This window comes from Dipodomys merriami, unplaced genomic scaffold (assembly GCF_024711535.1).
Source record: "Dipodomys merriami isolate MVZ:Mamm:240054 unplaced genomic scaffold, mDipMer1.0.p SCAF_30, whole genome shotgun sequence".
Taxonomy (NCBI): Eukaryota; Metazoa; Chordata; class Mammalia; order Rodentia; family Heteromyidae; genus Dipodomys; species Dipodomys merriami.
In genome coordinates, this window is record NW_027204493.1 from 4410413 (window position 1) to 4436801 (window position 26389).

The window sequence follows — 26389 nt, forward strand, 5'->3', positions numbered from 1 at the left end:
GTACAAGGCCCTGAGTTTCATACACTAGTACTTTCAAAAACAAATGAGTCTCCCTAATTTTAAATTCTCCAAAATCTAAAACTTGATTTTACAGCATTTTGTATGTTCAGATTGTGATGTTTAGGTCTATGCAAATATTTCAAAACCCTAAAACATCCCAAATATTTTAGATAAGGGATTCTCAACCTGTATAGGCATGTATAAGCAAAATGTTGCCTAGAAAAATTGTGTATACTGAAGTTTGAAATGTTGTGTCTAATTTTTATTTAGTTCATAAATACTTTCTCTTACAATTTCCTCTTTGACCTGAAGGTGTTTCTCAGATTTCTTTTTCTTTTATTTGGGGTTGTATTTTGTTGCTAAGGGATATTCTTTGTATGACTCAGTTGTAATTTACTGAGAGTTTGTTTGTGGCCCCAATATGTGATAAGTTTTGGAGAATGTAACTATTTGCTTAAAGGAATATATATTCCAAACAATCATTGGAGAGTTCTGTAAATTTAACTTACTTCAAACAAAGTAGATAGTGTTGCAAAAGTCTTTTATATCTTTGCTAATTTTCCCTATGGAAATCTCTTTCTCGTTATTATTTCTTTCTTTAATTTAATTTTATTGTAAAGGTAATGTACAGAGGGATTACAGTTACATAAGTCAGGTAATGAGTATATTTCTTGTTGTGGTATTCTTTCTTTCATTTATTTTATATAAATATTTATAGAATTGTAGTATTTAGTATGTTTGCATGGTATTTTTCAAAACATACATCCATTTCAAATCAGATATTTTTCATTTCTGGTGTTTAGTCTTAGAGCAAGAATATTTTGGTGTTTGGCAAGAGAGTGTTGCTCAGTACTAGAACATTTGCCTAGTGTGTAGGCCCTAAGTTGGAGTCCCAGAATTAAAAAAAAAAAAAAAAGAAGTCTGATTTCAGGATGGAAAAAGAGGAGTCTAAATTAGCAGTTTTAAAACACTGAAAAAAGAAGCTTATTTTTAATACCAACTTCATGGTAATTTTTCAGCTTAAATTTAAACCAGGCTTGGTCATGCTACCTGTAATCACAGTACTTGAAAGCCCAGGACAGGAAAATCTTGAATTTGAGACCAGTCTGGGCTACATTGTAAGGTAGAGGTCAAAGTGAACTACATACTGAGACCTTGTCTCCAAAACAAAATTTAAATATAATGTTGAGTAGATTTTCTTAGTATTATGGATTCACAAATCAGTAATGAAAATTAACATTTCATATAATTTAGTTCACATACAATAACAACTGTCTTATATTAATCTCCTTTACTGCCTCATCAGCTATATAGTGTTCTTGGTTGATTCATAACTTACTGTTTTTACATCTCATTGTTGCAATGGGTCCACCTGTATCCCTATTTAAATGATTTGTTTTTTCTCTTCCTCTCCACAAATTATACCAACATCAAATACAGCGAAAGCAGGGATTATACCGTGGGGGAGGGACATACAAAGCAACAAAGAAATAATCTTATGAGTGTGTTAGAAATAATCGCATGAAAGAAAAAAAAGACATTTGAATACATATCTTAGGGTTCATTTCCCTAACATCAACTTATCTGACCTTTTCTGCTTGACTCAGACATATGGGACCTATGTTTCTGGCCTGGCTTAGTTCAGTTAATATAATTTTTTCCAAGTCTTTCCATTTCCTAACAAATGAGGCAATGCCATTCTTTCTGATGGAGGCATAGAATTCCATTGTGCATATATACCACATTTTCTTGATCCATTCATCTAATGAGGAGCATCTGGGTTGGTTCCATATCTTAGCTATGGTAAATAATGCTGCAATAAACATAGTCGTGCTGGTAGCTTTAGTGTGGTCTTGTTTGTAAACATTTGGGTAAATTCCCCAAAGTGGGATTGCTGGGTCATAGGGGAGCTCTATGTGGAGTCTTTTGAGGAACCTCCATACTGCTTTCCAAAGTGGTTGAACAAGTTTAACACTCCCACCAACAATGCAGTAAGGTTCCCTTCTGTCCACATCCCCTCCAGCATCTGTTGTTATTAGAGTTCTTGATTTTTGCCATTCTAACTGGGGTGAGGTGGTATCTCAATGTTTTGATTTGCATTTCTTTTATGGCTAGGGAGGTTGAGCATTTCTTCATGTGTCTATTGGCCATCCTTCTTTTCTCTTCAGAGAAGTTTCTCTTTAAGTCTTTAGCCCACTTATTATTGGGCAGTTGTTTCTTTGAAGATTTGTTGGGGGATTTAATTTTTTGAGTTCCAAGTATATTTTAGCCAAGAGACCCTTGTCTGTTTTATGGCTAGTGAAGATCTTCTCCCAAACTGTGGGCATTCTATTAATCTTGCTAGCTATGTCCTTTGCCATGCAGAAGCTCTGCAATTTCATGCAATTCCATTTGTCCAACCTTTCTTTGATTTGTTGTGTTTCTGGGTCTCTATTAAGAAAATTTCAGCCTGTGCCAAGGAGACCTAGGGTTTCTCCTATTCCATCCTGTAATGTTTTCAGGGTGTCTGCTTTGACTCCGAGGTCTTTGATCCATTTGGAGTTGATTCTGGTGCAGGGTGATATATAAGGATCTAGCTTTAGTTTTCTGCAAGTAGTTAACCAATTTTGCCAGCACCATTTACTAAAGAGGCTGTCTTTCTTCCATTCTATTTTTTTAGCTCCGTTATCGAAGATTAGATGGCTATAGGTCTGTAGGTTCATTTCTGGGTTTTCAATTCTATTCCATTGTGAGGTCTGTTCTTGTGCCAGTACCAAGCTGTTTTGATTACCATGGCTTTGTAGTAGAGTTTCAAATTTGGTATTGATATTCCTCCAGAGTGTTCTTTTTGTTGAGGATTGTTTTTGCTATTCGGGGTCTTTTATTGTTCCGTATGAATTTTTGGATTGCCTCTTCTATTTCCTTGAAGAATGAGGTTGGAATATTGATAGGTATTGCATTGAATTTGTAGATAGCCTTGGGAAGTATTGCCATTTTCACAATGTTGATCTTTCTAATCCAGGAGCATACCATACAAATTTCAAACCCTAACCTAGTGTTTAATATGATCCCACTGTTGTGCTAATATGACAAATTTTGTAGAATTTATTTTCTCATACAGTTGAGATTCTGCACTTACGAAATGCCGATGAGGTAATTAGAATAAATAACTAGAGAGAATATAACTGTCTTTCCAGGTGCCTTGTGTGCATGTAATTTAGGAGGTCATAGAAGAGATTCCAAAGGAAAATAGTAGAAAAAGCATTTGAGAAAAGTGGAGTTAGAGGGGGATAGTAAGTGAAATTATGATGGAACAAGGGATATTTTAAAAAATGTTTAGGTGTACACAGAAAGTTAGCAATAGTATAAGGAAATGCTGAGGAGAGCATGTTTAAATAGTTCAGTGAAGTTAAATAGAATAGTTAAAAAAGACCAGTGTTGTAAGAGTAGAGTTGTATTGCAATAGGAGAGCTATTAAAAGGTATAGAGTAGCCAGGTGCTGGTAGCTCATGCCTGTAATCCTAGCTACTCCGGAGGCTGAGATTTGAGGATCGCAGTTCAAAGTCAGTTCAGGCAAGAAAGTCCATGAGAAATTTATCTCCAGTAAACCACCAAAAAACTGGAGTGGGACTGTGGCTCAAGTGGTAGAGTACTAGCCTTGAGCTGAAGAGCTCAGAGACAGAGCCCAGGCCCAGAGTTCAAGCCCCAACACCAACAAAATAAAACAAACAAAAAAAGGTATAAATTATCAAGGAAATTGAAATTTAGAATAAAAATTTGTGGGTTAAGTTTGTAGTTGTTTTATTTAGTTAATATGCTTATATACACACATTATATATACATACTAGTATGTATGTATATTATGTATAAACATTTAAGGGTTAGTCCTTGAGTAGTTTTATGATAGACAGCCAGAAGTAGATAAGTGCTCATATTTAATACTAATAGTTAATTGAAATAATCAGGTGCCTGAGGGTAAGATTTTTACTCTTAAGTAGGATCAGGAAAGGAAGAATTGACTAATCATATAGACCATGACAAAAATTTAAAAGCTTATAACCTGCAAGTTTGGGTTACTGATAGAAGAGATGTGATAGAAATTGTAAGATCAGCAAACCTGAGTTATATTTTGGAAGTATTTTATAGGTTAACACTTTAAGGAAAATGATTGTCAGGTATATTGACACATGTATACATTGTTAAAAATTTGTGCTGGGTCCTGGGGGCTCACACCTGTAATCATACGCACCCAGGAGGCTGAGATCTGAGATTGCAATTCAAAGCCAGCCTGGGCAGGAATGTCCATAAGACTCTTATCTCCAATTAACCACCAGAAAACCAGAAGTGGCACTGTAGGTCTAAGTGATAAAGTGCTAGCTTTGAGTGAAAAAGCTCAGGGACAGTGCTCAGGCTCTTGAGTTCAAGCCGCACAACCGACCAAAAAAAAAAAACAAATTGTAATGTTACTAATCATGAATGTATTTGTTCATAATGAAACTGCAGAGAAAATACATGAATTTTTCAAGAAGAATATACATGGCCAAATAGCAAGAGTTGGTGAATGACTGACCAACTAACTTGTCATCCCTAACATCCCTACTTTGCTCTTTTTATTCTAAATTCAAAAGTGAATCATATTTGTACCACTTCCTTGCATGCATCTTAATTCTACCCCCTTTTTCTTTGAATTTTGTCTCTTTTAACAATTACGATTGAATCTCTGTTGCATCTGAATCACAATAGATAAAAACAGTAAAACTATAATAACTGATCTCACTTTAAGGCAATGGACTAGTAATTGTATTTAATATCTTTGGTCTAGTCATTCTTCTAGATATTTTATAATTTCTGTCCTCTCCTCAAAACATCCAACATTTCTTCTTTCATCTTTAGCTGCCAAACTTATTGTTTCAATGACAATATGAAGCATTCAGGAGTTTTTATAAATACCTTACGTAATTTATCATTGTCTTCACCAATCATTACCTGTCAGTCTTATTCAGAAATACTATACTTTTCCTTCTGTTACTGTAGATGAATTGTCCAGGTTCCTAAAACTGGTTCCTAACACTTCTACTTACTTACAAGGTCTTATTTGCTTATAATAAAAAATATTATCTCCTCTTTCCTGTGTCTTCACCTTTTCTCTCCCCACTTTTTAATTGTCTTACTCCCTGGGAAACCTAAGCTCTGTTTGAGGGCATACACTTGGGAGTTTTGGAGAATAATGTATGGAATATACTTTTCTGTGTGTCATTTATATTTTTATTTCCTTATCCAAATTTTATTTCCTTATCCATTCACCCTGATTTTTTTTACCTGTTTATTTTTCATAATATTATTCTGATAACACAGCCTCCTATGAATGAAGTAGCATGTGATGTTCATGAGCATGTGGATATATTACACCTTTAGTTGCCCAAGCTAGTCCCTTAAAATTGTCTTACATGTTTTCCTCTCATTCTCATTGTTCAAGTACTCAACCAAGTTTGTCTCTATATATCCAGCTCTTTATATCACCTGATAGGTTTTGATTCATAGGCACTCATTGTTTCACTAATATATTTCCTATTTATTCTTCCTACCTACAGTTTGATGCCTTCTATATCCATAGTCTTGCATAGAGTATATTGTAGTACTTTATCTATTTATGTCACTCTCAGTATAAAATCTTTTTGTGGTTCTTGGTAGCTTTCAGTCAGTCCTTTGGACTCCTTAACTTAATATACAAGGTTTTCATTTCCAACCCCCTGCCTTTTTTTTAAAATTGACTTTCCACGATTTTTAAATTTTACCCATCCAGAAGTACTTGTTATTTCTTAAATGTATTGCCCTGTATGACAAATATTTGTCTTTACACTTGCTTTCCCTCTGTCACTTTCTACTCTAGCTTTCACAATTCATTATAACATCATTCTTAGAGAAGTTTTCCTGATATCTGTCTCAATAGTTATCATCTATATCATTTGAGAGAATTGTTAGAAAGTTATATTCTTGGATGTTAGCCCAGATGTAAATTTAAAACTTTGGTGCTAAGGCACAGCAATCTGTGGAGCACAAACATTTTCAAACCTCAGCATGCATCAGAACTACCTGTAAAACTTCTTAAATACCAGCTCCCATCTCTGAAAAATTTTGGTTCAGTGGTATGATAAATTAGCTCGTTTCTTGCCCCTTCCTATATTTAAGACTTTTGTCATATGACTGTGCACTTCCCCTAAAAAGGCAGAGAATATTTCCCTTCCTTTGACTTCAGGTTTGCAACTGAGTTTGCTATGGGGGAGCACGTTAACAGGACCAAAGGCCTGAAAAGCACTTGTGGGATTATCCTTCAACATTAGTGCCTCTGCTGTCTTTGAGAGACCAAAATGTTTACCCTGGCCCATGGTTTCTTTCTAGGAGGAAGTTGAAACTTGTTTTTTTGTTTTGTTTTGTTTTGTTTGTTGGTCATGGGACTTGAACTCTAGGCCTGGGCACTGTCCCTGAGTTCTTCAGCTCAAGGCTACACTCTTCCACTTAGCCACAGCACCACTTCCATTTTTGTGTGGTTTATTGGAGATAAGAGTCTTACAGACTTTCCTGCCCATACTGGCTTTGGACGGTGATCCTCAGATCTCAGCCTCCTGAGTAGCTAGGATTACAGGCTTGAGCCACTAGCGCCTGGCCTGAAACTTGTTTTAAGCTAACAAATAGTATTTAGAAAAATAGAATTTGAGGTCTCCAACATACAGTCAAGTAGTTGGCAGATACATACACTGATGTTGTATAGTTCACTGTGTTTCTAAGCTATGAAATTCAGTAGATTGTATGTACCACTACTGAGGCTTGAACTCCAGGCTTGGACACTATCTCTTAGCTTCTTCACTTAAGGCTAGTCCTCTATCAGTTGAACCATAGCATCCCTTTGGCTTCTTTGGTTATTTGGTGTTAAAAATTTCATGGATTTTCCTGTCTGGGCTGGCCTCCAACTGTAATCCTCAGATCTCAGCTTCCTGAGTAGCTAGGACGACTAGAGTTTAGCCTTATTGCTTATGAACTAGGTTGTTTAAAATAATATATAATTTCTTTTTTAAAATTTCATTTTGAAATAATGGCAGATTTACAAGAAGTTGAAACAAATGAACAGTAATAATGCTTCACACAGCTATAATGCACTTTAAAAATCATGATGTTCATTTTGGTACAGTTGAAGAGCTTAAAATTAAACCAGTCATGTATGCATTATTTGGGGTAGAGGATTCTGTATTATCTCATTATATGTGTACTTATATGTAACTATCACCACACACATATAGAACTATGTCATTGCTACAAGAACCACTCCATCGATAGCTATATTCCTATACTTTCCATCTTTAACATGGTACCACCTACTAATCTATTCTGTTTCTCATGTTATGCGAAAAACATTTAATAAGTGGAATCATACATTATTGTACCCTTTGAAGAATAGCATTTTTCAACTCATCATTGTTATTTTCTTGAGTATGTGAAAATAACTGTTTTACTGTTAGTAATAGCATTTTATATCATGGGTATAGTGTAGTTTGTTTAAACATTGCATTGAAGGACACTTGATTCTTAATTTTTTGAATATTATAACTAGAGCTTTTATCAATACTTGTGTGTAAATTTTTGCATGAATATGTCCTTTTTTGGGGTTGTGGAGCTTGAACTTAGGGCCTTAGCTCTGTCTCTGAGCTTTTGTGCTCAAGGCTAGTTAGTGCTCTACCACTTAGAGCCACTGCATCACTTCCGTGTTTTCTGGTGGTTAATTGGAGAAAAGAGTCTCATGGACTTCCCTACCCCAGCTGACTTCAAATCATGATCCTTAGATCTCAGCCTCCTGAGTAAAGCTGGGGTTACAGGTGTGAGCCTGGCTTGTGAGCCACAAGTGTTTGTCTCGAACATGTCTTCGTTTCATACATACCCAAGAGTCAGTGCAATTGCCTTTTTTATTTAACATTTGTGTGTAGTTTTAAAGATGTACACCAAGGCAGTTGTGAAAATCTTGCTGCTTTTCAGGGTACTTAAAGCTCTAATTCTGTAGTTGTTTACCATTTCATAAGTGAGGTAATGAATGATACATTACTTTTTTGGAGAGTGTCACTCCTTCTCTTTCTTCCAGTTTGAATTCAATTTTTTATCCTCCTCCCTCATCCTCCCCAATACTGAGAATGTGCCAACACACCCAGCTTGAAGTTAATATTTTTAGGAGTATGTGAAAAGATTCACAATTGAGCAACCGTAGTATGTCATGCTTACTAATATGTGTGTGTGTGTGTGTGTGTGTGTGTGTGTGTGTGTGTGTGTGTAAGCAACTAGTAAATTACTTTTTATTAATAAGTAAAATTAAAAGCCTCTATTGACTTGGTCTATCAGGCCAATTATGATCTAACTTGTACATGATTTTTGTCCTGATTTGTAATACCCCATAGTTATCTGTTAGCCACATAGTCACTTTTTATTTGCCTAAGATCTTGTCCAGAGATTTGAGCATACTAATAACTCCCCATCCCCATTACCTTTTCCTCTTCTGCCCATCAAACTCTTACTAGTAAGATATTGTTAATGATATATCCTCGCTCCAATGTAAATTTGATTATCTTCTCTTAGAGTGCCTGTTCTTTTCACTTAAACAGACAAGCATACAAAACACACTATAACAGAGGTATCTTAAGAATCAGAACTCAGAATCAGATTGTGAGCAAGTCACTTAGCTTTTATGTGCCTTAACTATTACTATTTTACTATTTTATTTTATTTTTTGGTCGGCTGTGGGGCTTGAACTCTGGGCCTGGGCGCCGTCCCTCAGCTCTTCAGCTCAAGGCGAGTGCTCTACCACTTGAGCTACAGCGCCACTTCCGGTTTTCTGGTGGTTTATTGGAGATAGGAGTCTCACAGTCTTTCCTGCCCAGGCTGGCTTTGAACCGCGATCCTCAGATCTCAGCCTCCTGAGTAGCTAGGATTACAGGCGTGAGCCACCAGCGCCAGGCTATTTTACTATTTTAAATTGGAGGAGTAAAATAGTATCTTTTTGATAAAATAAGTTAAAAGAATTAAAATGTGAATCCCGTGGAATAACTAGGCATATACTAAACACTATGTAAGTATTATCCATTGTTATTATTATGGAGTTCATCAAAATATGTAATTACATTGTATTCACTGTATCATCCCTACTGAACTCTTACACCTTGAGTATATGAATCATGTCTGTTTTGTTTACCATTCCAGAAACACTATGTGTCTGTTACTAATCTAGGTGTTAAGTATTAAGTGCATGATGGTCTTCTATACTTTTTTAAAAATCATGTAAGCAGTAAGAAGAAAATTAGTCATAAATTTCATCACCTCCTGGTAAGAATATGTTCATATTATCAAGTATTGGTATACAAAGGTTAAATTTCTGTACTTGAGAAACAGCAATACCATATTCCAATAGAAGTTATTTTGTTGAGTTTTTAAATTAGCTTGGTGCTCTTTTTATATAAATTATCTTCAAGTTTAATTCAGAAACATCTATATACCTCTTTTGCTTAGATTTTTTTCCTTTTCCCTTCCTCTACTCCCTCCCTCCTCTTTCTCCCTCTCTCTCTTACTTTCTATCTCTCACTTTTTCTTTCTCTTTCTCTTTTTCTCTTTCTCTCATCCCTTTTTCTCTTTCTCTTTTTTTCTCTCTCCCCTCCCTTCTCCCTGCTTCCCTCCCTCCTTCCTTCTTTCCTTTCCCTCCTTCTTTCCTTCTTTCCTTTCTTTCTTATCCAGGGGCTTCAACTCATTGCCTGGCACTGTCCCTGAGCTTTTTTGCTCAAGCTAGCACTCTTCCACTTGTGCCACAACTCTACTTCTAGCTTTTGAGTGGTTAATTGGAGAGATAAGAGTTTCCCTGACTTTTTACTGTCTGGTCTGGCTTCAGACCACAGTCCTCAGATCTCAACTTCCTAAGTAGCTAGGAGTAAAGAAGTGAGCCACTGGCACCCAGCTTAGATTTCTTTTTAAACAGCAAAGTGTACAGTGATGTAAGGTAGGGTTTTTCTTCTTAATCCTTTATTTTGGTTTTTTGTTGTTTTTGTCGTGGGTCTTGAATTTGGCCTGGATGCTGTCGCAGAGCTCTTTGGCTCCAAGCAAGCCCTCTACCTCTTGAACAACAATGCCACCTCTGGTTTTCCGGTGGTTAATTGACAATAAGAGTCTCACAGACTTTCCTGCCCAGGGTTGGCTTTGAACCACAATCTTCAGATCTCAGCCTTCTGAATAGCTAGGATTATAGGCATGAGCCACTAGCACTGAGCTATTTTAGGTATTTTTAATTAAGTCAGCTATCACATATGTGGACATGAGAAGTCACTAGCTAATATCCCAAGACTTTCTAAACCAAGAAACAAACAAAAATGCTATTTTAGAGTTCACCATTAAATTTAGAAGTTTGTTCAGGTACCTTTGTTTGGAATCATTACTTTGGAGATTATAATACAATTTATAAAGTTACATTAACATTCTGCTTCAAAAGTTAATGGTACTAGATTTTCCTTCTTGTAATCTTTGTTTCTAAGAAAGTTTACTTTTTAATAACTATGATCATTAAATTAGAAACCTAACTTTAATCCCTTTTCTGAATGAAAGTTAATGACAGAACTTAAAGAACTAAAGTTTTTATTTTAAATGCAGAAAAGATACACTATTTGATATTAACAGATCATCATGTCATGATTAGTTCATTGAACATGGGATGCTAATTTTGAAAAGGATATATACTTAACTTTTGCTATCATTAACATATACATATATGTATAACTCATAAAATGGAATGGTGAAAGATTTCAGTGCAAAGCTTAAAAGTATTACTATAATAGATGTCAGAAATCACTTCATTTATTCCTTATCTCCTTGCAAATTGAACTATTTAATATAATGTGGAACTTTAGGTTCTCAATAATGAGATAATAGTTATTATTTATTATCAAGTACAGGTGTTTTAATTCAACCTGTCAGTTTATGAATGCAATGTATCCTGAATCAATATCACTGGTTCCATAATTCTCCCTGAACTGACTTTTTCAAAAGCTTATAATACCTGAGAAATTACCTCAGTATCTTAAAAAATTACTGGCACTCTTGAATTTTTTATGCACTTTCGAAACCAATTAGAAATATTTTCTGTGCAAAAAATGGTTTATAGCTAGAAAATCTAGAAGGAAGGATGCTTTTATTACTGCTGACCTCACCATAGGATAGTAGTATTTTGGACCCAATAAAAAGTTTCCTCACAGTGGAACAAAGTTTCAATGCCTATGTGCCTCTGATCATGCAAAATAATATCTATTGAGATGAACTCCAGGAAATGGAAACAAGGCTTTTTGTTTGTTATATGTCTTGGAGAGCTTAAGGGGAGGCACAGAAATGGAGAAACAAAGGGCAAACAAATGCAACAGTGGTACTCACTAGATACTATGTTTAAAATGAACTATGTGAGGAAGATAGGAGGGAAAAACTGGGAGAGTGAGAGGGAAGGGGTAACATTGTCCAAAAAAGAAATGTATTCTACCTGACTAATTATAACCTCTCTGTACATCACTTATATAACTAAAAAAATTTCAAAGAGTTTCTTCAACTGAAAAACACAAACTTTTGTGGAAAACTTATATGTGCAAGATATACAGAAGAGGAAAGAATGTTCCAGTACTTATTACCCAACTTCAGCAGTCTTCAACATGATTGATTAGAGTTTTATTTATACTTGCACCCTTTTCTTCAATCACTGCTCAGTTATTATTTTCATTATTGCCTTTACAGTTTTTAAGAGTTTGGTAATATTTCTATACCATAACACAGACATCTTGGCTTTACAGATTTGAAAAGCTGTTTAGCATGATTTAGAACATTTTCATTACACTAGAAAGTTTATACTTGTCCTTTTGTAATCAAATCTGTACTCTTCTGAAGTTTTTCTCTTTACCTGTGATGAGTCTTGCCAGTTCAAGAACTTTTACTATATTTGGAATTACACAGTATATGCATTTTTTATTCCACTAAGCAAGTTTTTAAGACCCATATTGTGTATTTCAGTATTACTTTACTTATTACTATAAAGCAATATTTCTTGTGCCAAGATAGAAGAAATTATCATCTCTTGTTGATGAATATTTAAATTATTTCTGAGTTGATTCTGGAACAAACCTGTCAAGAAAATTTGTAAATGGCTTCTTGTGGACTTGCTTGCTTTCTCCTGCATAGATATCAGTGTAGGCAGAAAAAAGGAAGAATTCTTTTAAAAGTTTGTTGAAATTAATAAGCTTATATCATGATCAATTAAAAACAAGAAATAATGCAATTATCAATATAAAAAAATGAAAGCATATTTCAGTAGTATTCAGAAGAATAAGGAAAATATTATGATCAATCTTAAACTCTTTAACAAGAGTTTAACAAGAGTTTAAACATGAGTTTAACAACTTATGAGGTTGGTGTATAAAACCCTGGCGAAATTGATGTAGCTGCTAAAATTCCTTAAATATGTAGTAAGTCAAATTCCAACTGTCTGTTGTATATTGTGGCCAACTAGAGTTTCTCTAAAGAATGTAAGGTTTGTCCAGTATTACAGAATTGATGATACTGTGAACTATGTTGATAGAAGTACAGTAGAGCAAATAAAATCGTTGTACTAATTAAGCTTCAAAACTGCAAAATTTCTTAGTTATACCACCAACAAGTGTAATTCTCAAAGAACAATTTGTCAAATTAGGTTTCATGATTAAAAATATTTTTCTCTGCAAAAGATGTTAAGAAAATGGGCTAAGCAAAATATGGGAGATAATAGTGGCAAGTATTTTATATCTGAAAGAATATGATTTTTACACAGAATATATAAATAGAATTCTCAAAAGAGAATAAACAAGGCTGCCAAACCTCTGTGTACATTTGCACTTATTGAACATCAAAGCAGAAATTGTTGATTTGGCAGTTGGAAAGGGAAGAGATCAGATTTGGAGCTTTGAATTTGAGAGTCATTAGCTTAGGAGTATTTTTAAATAATGATTCAATAAAATGAAATAGGGAACGGGGGCAGGAAGATAAGAGGATTCAGGAATAATATATGTAGTTAGAAGATAAATGAATTATTCAGAGAAAAGAGTGATAACTGTGTTGAATGCTAGTTTAATCATGGGAGATCTGAGGCTTATGTATTGAATTTAGCAATGTCTTTGCCATTAGGAACCACGTGGTAAGATACTTGGTGCAGTGATGGTATTGAAAATATATACAGTGTGGGTTCAAGAGAAAGAGGTGAATATAAGCAATGGAAGGAATTTCACTTGAAAATAAGCAAAAATAGGAGCTGGGAATGTGGCTCAGTGAGTGTTTACCTTGCATGCATGAGTCCCTGGGTTCCTCAGTACCACATAAGCAGAAAAAGCCAGAAGTGGTGCTGTGGCTCAAGTGGTAGAGCGCTAGCCTTAAGCTGAAGATCTGAGGGACAGCGCCCAGGCCCAGAGTTTAAGCCCCACAACTGGCAAAAAAGAAAAAGAAAAAATACTAAGTAATTTTTGCGATTGGGAGACTCATATTTTGTATTTGCCATGTATTTGTATGAGTTTTGAACTTAAAGCATCTCAGCTGCTGTGCTGGCTTGCTCAGCTGGCTTTCTACCACTTAGCCATGCCTACAGGCCCAGCTTTTGCTGGTTATTTAGAGGTAGTTTGGAAGACTTCTGCCATGCTGGCTTTAACCCAAGATTCTCAGTCCCTTGAGCAGTTAAGATTATAGTCTCAAGTCACTAATACCTGGTAGGATCTTACTTTTGTGCGGAGACCAGCTTGAATTGCAGTCCTGTTTGTGCTTCTCTTCATTACTGGGATAATAGGAGTGTGCCATAATTCCCAGCTATTGGCTAAGATTGGAGTTCCTGAAATAGTTTTTTCTTATAATTTGTATGCATCTTAAAAAGTCTCTCTATTCCCTTAGAAAACATTATACAATACAAAAATCTGCTGCTTTCTAATGATGTTGAGTAAAATCAGCCCAAAATGATCTAACCTTCTATGTATTAGTTTTACAATTTTAAATTTTCCCGCTATTTACAGTAGAAAGCCTGCCCTCTTGTGGATAATTTGGTATTGTTCAGATATAAAAGCACTTTACCTTAGATTTTATACTAAACTGTGTATTATCAAAGATATTTTGCTACAAAGTTGAAGCCTATATCTTAATGTTAGTTATTTTAAACTTAAGATTTATTTAGAAACAAATAATCATTCAATTTCGCATTTCTGTTGCCATTATTACTTTATAGTTTTGTAAGATAGTGTCTCAAGACTTTTAGAGGTTTGAAATCAGCCTGTTTCATTTGTAGTGGAAAGAGATGAGAAAGAAAACGTGTGTGTGTGTGTGTGTGTGTGTGTGTGTGTGTGTGTGTGCGTGCGTGTGTGCGCGCGAGCATATTGAACTAAAATCCCAATCATAGAATCACAGAAATTTTCTCCATGACCTCTATAAATTTTTAAGATTATTCTGGGGTATTTTCCCATGTACTAGTGCAATTAGATGTTGTACAACCATTCTTCAGGGCTATGCAATCAACTAAATAATGTAAAGCCCTGTTTCAGTCCATATAAAGTGCCTGTACAATTGTTAAAAAAACAAGCAAGAAAACCATTTACTGTTTTCACTTTTCACTTTTACAACATAGAACATGTATATTGTAAACTGCTTTTTTTAAAAAGAAAAAACAGGGCTGGGAAGGTGGCTCAGTTCAGGCCCCACGACCAGACCCAAAAAAAAAAATTTAAAGAAAAAGAAAAAACAAATCTCATCATGTTTTACCTATTATGGGTTTTTCCCCTATATAGTAATACTTAGTAATATAAATATATCCTATATTATGGCCAAAGGGAGCTCAACGTTTGAAAATGCTAGTCTCCTGAAAGAGCTTTATAGCCTTTTCTTTTCTCTTTTTTAAATGAAGGTGTTTTGAATTTTAGAAAAGGCAAGATGTTATAAAGGAAGTAAAAATGTTCACAGTGTAACTGGGAATTGTTTTTTTAAACTAAGATTTACAAATGATCTTTTCATGTCTTAAATAGGATGTAAAAACAAAATCAGTTGTTGAGTAGGTAGGGAAATGGAATCTGAAGGTAGCTTGAATGAAGTGACAGTATTCTACTGGAAAAGAGCAACTAAGGAGTAACTATGCTATATAACATAGTATGTAATGCAACTTTATTTATTTATTTATTGAATCTTTGTAGCTTTTGAAATTTTATATACGATATAATTCCCAAAATGATTTTAACCAGCTTATTATATTAAATGCCATATAAATTGGGAAGATAAAAGTTTTGTAATTTGAAACACTGACCATTCAAAGCCAAAAATAAAATATTAGCAAGGAAGAAATGTGTTAAATAGCTATTTTACATAAGAAACCAGGGTTTATTTTAAATAATAACAATTAAACAAAATAACCACATAATGTAAAAACAAAACTGAACTAGAGGTCCAAACATTTGAATTCCAGTCTTGGTCTCTGCAAATTTCTAGTTCTTAGACATTAAACAAACCTTTATCTTCTCTGAAGAACTTCTACTATTTTCTGTAGTTTTTATTGGTTTGCCATTCTGTCATAACAGTGTGAATATATCTTTTTTTGTGGTTTTATATTCATTAGCTTTGCCTGAGAATAAAATTTGTTTAGTAGCACCTAAATTCAAAAAGTACCTGTAATCCTAGCATTTTTCAATCCTAGTGGGAAGATTAAAAATTTGAGGGCAGCCTAGGTTATGTAATGAGACCCTGACTAAAAAATATAGTGAGACCAGGCCTGCCCAGTTACATATTAATACCTTTGTCCAAAGGAAAAAAAGACAACCTGAGTTCAAATACCAGCTTTGCTACAGACTGTTTCTTTAGCTACAGAGTATTTTGGTTCTGAACTTAATGTTTGCATCTATGAAATAGAGATAATCTTCTGATAATGTAATTATAACTAAGGAAAGATACAGTGACAGATAAAAAGTGGTTACCCTTATTGAGATAGGAATTCTTTGGGATTTTATTATATTTTGGAATATTTGTTTATACATAGTGTAAGATTTTGGGAATAAGTCCAATGTCTAATGATGAAATCCATTAATTTTATATAATAATTTCTGTTGCTTTGTGTGTGTGTCTGTGTGACTGTGCCTGTGTCTGTGTTTTGGTGCTGAACTTGGCACTGCCTCTTTTGGTCAGGGCTATCACTCTACCACTACACAGCTTCATTTCCCACTTTTTTTTTTTTTTAAACTAGGTAAGTGCAAATAAGAGTCTCACAGTCCTCCTTGCCCAGGCTGGCTTTGAACCACAATCCTCAGAGCTTAGCCTCCTAGGATTATAGGTGTTAGCCACTGGAGCCTGGTTGATTTTACACTCCCCCCCCCCTTTTTTTTAAACTGTGACCCAGCATACAAATGAGATCAGAATTTTCCCCCTGGTGATATCATGCCAGTGCTGAAAAATGTTCACTTCTGGACCAGTCTAGGTTTTCGATTTTTGACTAGTAATGTTCAGCCTGTGTTATTTTTAACTATTGACTCCTTGCTGTGTAGAGTGTGTATGTGTGTTTTATGTATGTGCTACTGAGGTTTGAACTTAGGACTTCCTGCTTACTGGCAGGTACTCTACCACATGAACCATATCCCCAGCTCTTACTGCTTTGTGTATTCTTCAGATAGGATACATAAATTTCTTGCCAAGGCAATCCTGGCTAGAGATCCTGTTTTTTTATGCTTCCTTCCTCAGCTAGGATGGCAGGTGTGTGCACTGTGGTTGAGATGGGGGGTCTCATGAACGTTTAGTTCTCACAAGCTACTAACTAGTCTTTCCTGTTTCTGCCTCCTCAGTGGCTAGGATTATGGCAATGAACCACTGTACCAGTTTTTTTTTTTTTTTTTCTTTATGTTTTCAAAAAGTGATGGGAATTGAACCCAAGGTCTTGGGCATGCAAGATATGTGCTCTACCATTGAGCTAACCCTCCACCCCTCTGCTTTTGTCAGTTTCTAAATTTCTACCATGACCATTATTACATGTCAGTACTGCAGTATTTTCACAGAACTTTATGCCTCCATCATTTCTCAATCACTCTATCATTATTACATTCATTTTAATTGAAAGCTTAAGTTTGTTTATATCAAGAAGGGAATCAGCATTATATAAAACATTGTCCCCTAGACTTAACCTTTCTCACCATATTCTCTAATCAAAGTGTTTATGAATATGCCCTGCATGTTCTATTATTCTTTAACACCTGGCACAGTGCCTTCGTATAGTAGATGCATAGTATATGTTTCATAGATAATTACTTAGATTTTATAGAAAGCTATGTATAGAGATAGTAGCAATCTATGTATAAATAATAGCAACCATTATGTTTGTACAGATAAGTAAGACTCATAATTTTTTCACTTTATTTCTATTTTTTTCCTCTGGAATATGCATTCTCTAATATTCTTATAGCTATACTCAAATTTTGAAAAACAGAGGCTATTTCTATCTTGTTAACTATGGTCCTTTACTTGTGTCTATGATACAGTGACAAAGTAAATATTATTGGATATAATCATTATAAAAGGTTGAATATCACAGAGCTATAGTATGTTGTGAAGGAGTTTTTGAATGGGTTTGGAGAAACTATTGATCTGACCTAATATATAGGTCTATCTTTTTTTTTTTTTTAACTATCTTAACTACCAAGTGTTTTACTTAGTAAGAGAAAAATGTGGACTGAGTGTGGTGGCTTATATCTGTAATCCCAATTAATTACTCAGGAGAATTGTGGTTGAGGCCAGCTTCATCAAAGATTTAGGGAGAGTCCTTTAAACAATAATCTGGGTATTGATATAAAGTTACAAAAAAAAAATCATGTGGCCAGTCAACAGTGGCTTACATTTGGAGGCTGAGATCTGAGGATCATGGTTAAAAGGCAACTGGAGCAGGAAAGTCCATGAAACTTAGCTCCACCAAACCACCAAAAAGCTGCAAGTAGAGCTGTAGCTCCAGGTATAGAGTCTTGCCTTGGGAGACAAAGCTAAGGGAAATGTTGATGTCGTAAGTTCAAACCCTAGCCCCAGCACAAAAACAAAAAATTCATTGTGTTTTGGTGACATCTATCAGGAATTTTCAATTCTGTTCTCTGTCTCTGTCTCTGTCTGTCTCTTCCTCCCCCTCCTCTCGTTTTTTGTCAGTCACAAGGCTTGAACTCAGGGCCTGGGCGCTGTCCCTGAGCTTTTGTGCTCAAGGCTAACACTCTACCACTTGAGCCACAGCTCCATTTCTGGTTTTCTGGTGGTTAGTAGGGGATGCATCTCAAGGATTTTCCTGCTCAGCCTGGCTTCAAACCATGATCCTCAGAGCTCAGTCTCATGATTAGATAGAATTACAGACATGAGCTACCAGCACCCAGCTTTTCTCTTAAAAGGTATTTGATGTCAATGCTAAATGCATAGTATTACATTAAATTTATTTAGTGGTTGTTAGAGAATCACGTTGAGAGCAGAGTCCATTGTGTAGCAAAAAAGACAAGGTAGTCATTAGCTCTAGAAGGAATTGGATTGCTACTCAGTTTGGGGGTCCATAAATGCTAATTTTAAATCTCAGTTGAACTATGCATATGTTATGTAATTTTTCTTCATCTTTATAATAAAAATGTTTGGAGGAAAAGGAAATTGTCAGTATTAACTCCCTTAGTTAAAGGGCTGTTGTTTTGAAGTTTATAACTCAAGAAACTTAGTTCTCTTCACAGTAACTAGCAAATGTAATGGCAAAAAGAGAAGCATTGAAGCACAAAACAGTTGCTGGGTGTATGCCTTCTGAGTATATGCAAGAGGTCTTGGGTTTACCGCCATCATAAGAAAGAGAAATGGGGAGAGGGCAGTGAACAATAAACTAGAATAATTCACTTTTCTACTTTAGCCCTTTGTCTTAGTTGATGAATTCTTATAAAATAATTTAGTTGTGTCTGTTAAAGTATTTTATCATTATTAATGTTCATGTTATTAAAGTGTTATTATCCTGTTCATTAAAAAATAACTTTCACAAGTTAGCAGAAAGATAAATGTTCTATAAGCCATATAGAAAAATTGGGGAACTGCTTTGCAGGGCATGTACATATATGTATGTGTGCATATATGTGAACATGCATGTTCACATAAATTACATCATGATAAATACTAGGTGTTTCAATCGTAAGTCATGTTGTGAGGAAAAAAAATACTGGCTATGCTTTGGTCATTTCTATGATGGCATATTGGTGAAGTGATTTTTTTTTTAAAGCAACATGCACTTATGAGAAAACAAAAAGTACATGAAGATTAATGATGCAAGAATGAAACAAGTTTGAAAGATGTACAAAAGCAATATATAATTTTCAAAATAAAATTGGACAATAAATATTATATAGTAGAACAGATTAGGGTAAGATGGCCCTGGGGTGAATTTCAGGTTTTATAAAGCAGTAGTAACTGGACCTGTGTATTGGAGAATTAAAGGATTTGGAATAAAGTCAAAATGGGCTGCCTAGGTAGGGAATATCATAAGGATATACATGGGGAGACAAGAAAACACAAGGTAGCTTCAGGAGAATTTAGTTGGATAAGCCTAGTTGGAGGATGTGGTTTACATAGAAGAGTTTAGGCAAGTTGATTAAGTAGTTGTATAAAGGAGTTTCAGCTCTAGAAGTCAGGTTATGAGTACATACATAAAATTTTAATGTGTTTATAAGTTGAGAAGAAATTATAGTGCTTATTGAGGTTGAGTACCCTTTTCTCTAGTGGTTAAATAACAGACTTCTGGAGCCAAATTACTTTTTTATTCTGGCTTCACTAGTTACTTAAACTCCTTTTAAGTTTATTTCTTCATTAGTACAGAAAATAGTAGTGTCTGCCTTACCTGGATTGTTATGAGGCCTAAATCACTTAGGGTATGCAAAGCATTTTTTATTGCTTAATGAATTCTAAGATAATGACTGGTGTAAACAAAAGCAAGAATTTAAGTGATTAAGTATTCTCCACGAGTAAGATATTTGACATATTTCTACAAATAATTTGTGTGTGTTTGTTTTTTAATGTTGCAGTGTTTGGGAAATGGAAAGTAATGACAGCTGGCACCTGAACTGAGTACTTTTCTAGGCAACACCATTCCAGAACTTCAGGATGAATGGGGATATGCCCCATGTCCCCATAACTACTCTTGCGGGGATTGCTAGTCTCACAGACCGTAAGTTTGGTTCATTTATCTCATTTAATGTTAACATTCATTTTATTTTATTTATTTGTTTTTTGGTGGGTCCTGTCCCTTGAAATCTGGGCCTGGGCACTATCCTAGGCTCTTTTTGCTCAAGGCTAGCACTCTACCACTTGAGCCTACAGCACCACATTTGGCTTTTTCTGTGATTAATTGGAGATAAGAGTCTCATGAACTTTTCTTTTTCTTTTTTTTTTTGGAGGGTCCTGTCGTGGGTCCTGAACTCTGGGCCTGGGCACAGCTCTTCAGCTCAAGGCTAGCGCTCTATCACTTGAGCCACAGCGCCACTTCTGGCTTTTTGCTTTTTGCTTATGTGGTGCTGAGGAATTGAACTCAGGGCCTCAGGCATGCAAGGCAAGCGCTCTACCACTGAACCACCTTCCCAGCCCCTCTCATGAACTTTTCTGCCTGCGCTGGCTTTAAACTGCAATCCCCAGATCTCAGCCTCCTTAGTAGCTAGAATTACAGACATAATTCACTGGTGTCCGCTGTTAACATTGTGTTTTTTTTTAATAACAGCAAAGTTTTAAAGATTTCTAAGTTGTCATACATGTGGAAAATTGTTTCTTCTTGTAGACTCATTAAGAAATGGTAGCATGTGGTGATGAAAGTTCTGCTTGACAAAGATATCACAAAGCTTTAAAAATTGCCAAAACTAAAAAGGCATAAGCTTGTACATAAGAACTTTTTGAAAACACAAGTATGTAAATGAAACTGCCTTTCAAATATGAAAATTTAACAGTCCAGTTTACCTAATTTCTTAATGATGCTTATTTTAGATGTCGTTTTGACTAATCTACAGGAGTTTGTCATAAATATAAGCAGCTTTACTTTACTCTGACAGCATTACTGCTGTTTGGAGATTCAGTTAATGTAACACAATGTTCAGCAGTTTTTGAGGGGAGGCAATGTTAACTATTCATTGACTTTGAACAGTGGTACAAACTCTACCCACAGTGTTCGTCTCTGTGTTATCCTACCCTGAATAAGTAGAAGGGAGAAAGAAAGAGAAAAGGCAAGAATAGAAAGTGAGAAAATGATACTTTTCTTTGTTTGGTATTATATAGATATATAAGAAAGAAGATTTATAATAAAGATAAATACTAATATTACAATAATACATTACTACATAAATATAATTACATCATATTATCTGTAGCATAGATTACATACATATATGCAGAAATTATAATAAAATTATCATGTATAGTGCTGATGTATATAATAGAGGAACTATGACAAAGTAACTTCAAGAAATGTTTTAGTCCGTGTTCATCATTGTCTCCCAAATATTATCTCCCTGGGTTTTCTTTTTTGTTAATTTCCATTTGGTATGGAGTAAATAGGGAACTGTCTACAGCTTTGAGCTTAGGAAACTAGCTTGAGTTTTTACTACTTTATTGTAGGTAAGCCATAAATAATTTTGTAGTACAAAATTAGATCTAATACTGTCTTTGTTTTTTTTTTTCTCACGTCATATCTGATGTCCTTCATATTTTAAAAACTTGTTACTCTAGTAAACCATATTTATTATGTAATTTAATTTTTGTGTTTTTATTAATAGAAAACGTATTGGAGTTGAACAGCATAATCATGTAACGCTGATTAAAAATTAAGTCCAACATGGTGAATCTGACATTTTAGAGTTCTTACCTTCAGTTTGAATAAATGAACCAGTTTCCATTAGATAAAGAGACACTAAATAACTTTATTTAAGCATCTGCAAATCATTGGTTATTTTGTTTGGTATTAGAATAAAAATTAAGAAGAGGGAGAATTATGCAGGCAATTATGATTTAGCCCAGAATTCTATTCTTCTTCCAGAATACTATGCTATGAATGTTCTAATGGGAGCTGTTTATTCCTTTTCTTCTTCTTTTTTTTTTTTTTTTTTTTGGTCTGTCATGGGGCTTGAACTCAGGACCTGAGTGCTGTCCCTGAGCCTCTTTATGCTCAAGGATAGTGCTCTACCACTTGAGTCACAGTGCCACTTTGAGGTTATTGGAGGTAAGAGTCTCACAGGGACTTCTCTGCCTCAGCTGCCTTTAAACTGTGATCCTCAGATCAGCCTCCTGAGTAGCTAGGATTACAGGTGTGAGCCACCAGCACCCAGCTTATTTTTGTGTGTTCTTAAACATTTGAAAGTACATTACCTGTCAGTTTAATATAAAGTCAAGTATTGTTACTTTACTTATCTGTCAGAGCGTACAACTGATCTTGGAATTCTTAAAAGCAATAATGAAATTGTACATTGTAAGTTACTTCAGTTTTAAACTTACCTTTTAGGTTAGTATTTATTTGTTAGTAAAAGTTTCAGAAATGAATATAAAGAGCTAAATTTCATTCTTAGTAGTATAATATATAATGGCATGAGTGATATATTGAGTATTTGCTGGGAATGAATTTAGATTTATTAGGGAGGAGAAGCAATGCTTTTTAATTGTTACATTGCTATTTATAATTTATCTTAATATTCAAAATAAATGAAACACTAAAGAGATTTCTTACAGTCACTTAATTCCTCATCTGATTTTATTCCAAATAGTCCTGAACCAGCTGCCTCTTCCATCTCCCTTACCTGCTACAACTACAAAGAGCCTTCTTTTTAATGCACGAATAGCAGAAGAGGTGAACTGCCTTTTGGCCTGTAGGGATGACACTTTGGTTTCACAGCTTGTCCATAGCCTCAACCAGGTATCAACAGATCACATGTAAGTACAGTCAGTTTTGCATCTAAAGTAAATTAGAAAGTTTTTCTCCTACTAAGAGAATTAGTATTCATTCTAATGTCAGTATCCAGTTGATAATGACATTGTCATGATGTGATAATGAGATAATTAGGAGATATAAGTATACCATAGTTATTTTGTGACCTAAGATCTGTGAAACATAGCATATATGTTTATATAATAGTACAATTTTATAATTTAAGATAAAAGTCACAAATTATATGTGTATACTCTTGAAATTTTTTTTACTACAAATAACATGTATCTGCCATAGCTTAATACCACAAAACAAATTAAAAGTAAAATCACAGGCTCTTAGCTGTGGATATTCTGAGAGCGAAACTGAGAAATGATTCATTAAAATCAAAAAGTATATTAATATTATGTCACTCTAGAAATCTGTCTTAATTTCTTATTTTATTTATTCCTATGCTGAAAATGTTCCCAGAAAAGTTTATTGAATATTACTTGTTATACCAGCTTTTAAAGTCTTTATTGTAGGATCCAGTGAGTGGTTCTAGAACAATGATGTATAAAATATACAATTGAAAACACTGCTTGTGTCTGACAGGCATAATTGTAGTTTAAATCTCTACTTATTGAAAGTAGAAATGGCTTCTGTATTTAACCATTTCTTTGTGGTACCATTACTTTATTTGCAAAAAGTCTGAGATTTTTCTAAAAATTATATAACTTCTCTATCCACTATTAACCAGTGTGTATCTGGAGGACATTTCTCAGAAATTGAATCATACTCATATTCAGATATAAGGCAGAGAAAATATGTTCAAAGCCTAAATATCAACTTGTTCCATAATTATACTTCTATCCTTCCATTATTTTGAATAGTCTAAAATAGATTCGGCTTATTCTCTATTTTAAAAATATTTTGTACATTTTTAAGCAAATGATCATTTTATAAAGCAATATTTATCAGTATCATCTCATGTAAGAAATGGAAGATTAAAAAAATCTGTCATTTTGATCATTCCTTTTCTTCCAGGGATATCACCTTTGAGAATCCATGCTGTTGGACATACTCAAGTCATTTATTTTTGTTTCATAAGCATCTGAATAAGTCGATCACTATTTTAATTTTTTTATTTGCTTTTTCAATAACAGAGAGTTGAAAGATAACCTTGGCAGTGATGATCCTGAAGGTGATATACCAGTCTTGTTGCAGGCCATCCTTGCAAGGAGTCCTAATGTTTTCAGGGAGAAAAGCATGCAGAACAGATATGTACAAAGTGGTGAGGTTCTTAATAATTAAATTGTACAGTATATATATATATATATAGATAGATAGATATATAAGATAACTATAATAATATATAATAAAATATATGTGGTTTTTAAAATTTTTACTTTTTGTATGTGTTTGTGGGTATTACTTTAGTTTAAATTCAGATCATAACTCTTGTTAGCAGGCATTCTACCACTGAGCCATTTGTGTAGCTCTGTATTTTGCTGGTGTTTTTGAGCTAGAGTCTCCTTTCCTGGCAGGACCCACGTATCTTAGGCTTCCCTCTATAGTTAGGATAATAGGCCTGTGCCATCATATTCACCTTTCTATCAGGAAGGAGGAACTTTTCTACCTTAGCTGGCCTCAAACTGTGATCCTCTCAATTACAACCTCTTAAATTGCCAAGAATATAGGTATGAACCATCTGTGCCTGTGTTGGTCCCATATCAAAACTTGTTTTACACATATTTAAATTCAAGTGCCTGTAACAGGCTGGCTTATTACCTAGGAAAGCCAGTTTAATACTTTTAATCAAATCAAGAAAAAGAGGAAACCTAAATTGATAATACTGCATCTTATTTAAAATGTGACTACATTTCTTGGAAAATTAGACAAAACATTGAAAATATAAAAAGGATTATAAACCAGCCCAGGAAAACATTCTCAACATGAGTTGGGCATGGTGGGTCTCATTTGAGATGGAGGATCATGGTGCCAGGTCAGCCTCGTCAAAAGCCAAGAGTCCTTATCTGAAGGGGTGCCATCCACGTGTTTAGGAGTACTTGTCCAGCAAGAACAATGCCCTGAGTTCAGTCCTCAGTGCTCCTCCCCAAATTGGTTTATAATAATAATTTTGACTTACAGTGTCAGGAAATCATAAAAGTGTTTTATTGTACACATAAATTTTTATGTACTGAAGTAGTTGGTTAGAAGCATTATTCTAATCTAGAACTTCTGCAATTGAATTTGGCAAGTCAAGTGCTAGCTTGGCTTTCAAAACTAAAGGAAGAAAAGAATAGTCTACATAATTTTAAATGGTCCAACATAGCTCATTGATTAACTATATTAAGAATGTTGCTAGATTTGTTGTGATTTGCTTTTTTAGGCAGCAGCTCCACGAAGCTCCTAGTTTCCTAGTTTTAGTTTCCTAGTTCTTTTCCTGTATTGTTATTTGGTTGGGCTTTTTAATAGTAGCTTGTTAATTTTATTGTATATTTCTGGGTAGATTATATATTTGAAGCAATTTCTTATTACCTGTTTCCCAAAATACAACCATAGGATTAACTCTGTCTGACATCAGTTATCTAAGGAAGAGCTGGGGTTTTACCAGAACAAATAACCTAGATTAAAATTCTAGGATTCAGTAAGAAAGATAAAATTAAGATTTATGGAAGAAAACTAGAATTAAAATAGAATAAAGAAGATAATTGAATAAAATAGAAGAAGAAGATAATTGACTAAAAATACTAGTAGGTGTTTTAAGTGTAAGAGACAATGAGTGAATTTTTTTTTTTTTTTTTTTGCCAGTCCTGGAGCTTGAACTCAGGGCCTGAGCACTGTCCCTAATGCTTCTTTTTGCTCAAGGCTATCCCTCTACCACTTGAGCCACAGCTCCACTTCCGACTTGTTCTGTTTATGTGGTACTGAGGAATCGAACCCAGGGCTACATGCTTGCTAGGCAACCATTCTACCACTAAGCCACATTCTCAGCCCCTGAAATAATTTTTGAAAAAGGGAAGTTACCTATAGATATTTATGCTGCATTTTTATAGCCTATATTTTTGAGTATTTAACTTGTCAGGTAAATCACCCTAATAAAAACTTACATGTATATTTGGGTTTTATAATATTTATACTTTTTAGATCAAAATATTTTATTTATATATTCTACTTTGTAAAAAGATACACCAAATTTTTTAATTAACTAATTGTATGTTGTGAGTTTTCAAAAGCATTTCCCTGATGGTACAGGTTAAATTTTATTTTATTTTAAAATGTAAATATAATTTACAGACATGGAGAAAATTAGTAATATACAAATCACTTTAATCATAGTTATTTGGAACTTGGAGCAAATCGGAAAGGCTTACCCAATTTTGTTTAGCCCTTTTTATTGTTTTTCAGGCTGGTGTTGGGGCTTGAACTCAAGACCTCTCACTCTAG

General features: G+C 34.5%; 1 protein-coding gene across 4 annotated transcripts in view; it reads left to right on the top strand.

Annotated features, from left to right (window-relative positions):
* The window catches only part of Nipbl (NIPBL cohesin loading factor), a 186980-nt gene that overhangs the window by 61588 nt on the left and 99003 nt on the right, over positions 1 to 26389 (top strand). For all 4 annotated transcript variants that reach the window (XM_070041039.1, XM_070041040.1, XM_070041038.1 and 1 more), the window contains 3 exons: positions 20085 to 20227; positions 22800 to 22965; positions 24106 to 24233. In XM_070041039.1, coding sequence (XP_069897140.1) covers positions 20164 to 20227; positions 22800 to 22965; positions 24106 to 24233 — 358 coding nt within the window. In that variant the 5' untranslated portion in view covers positions 20085 to 20163. The remainder of the gene's footprint in view (positions 1 to 20084; positions 20228 to 22799; positions 22966 to 24105; positions 24234 to 26389) is intronic.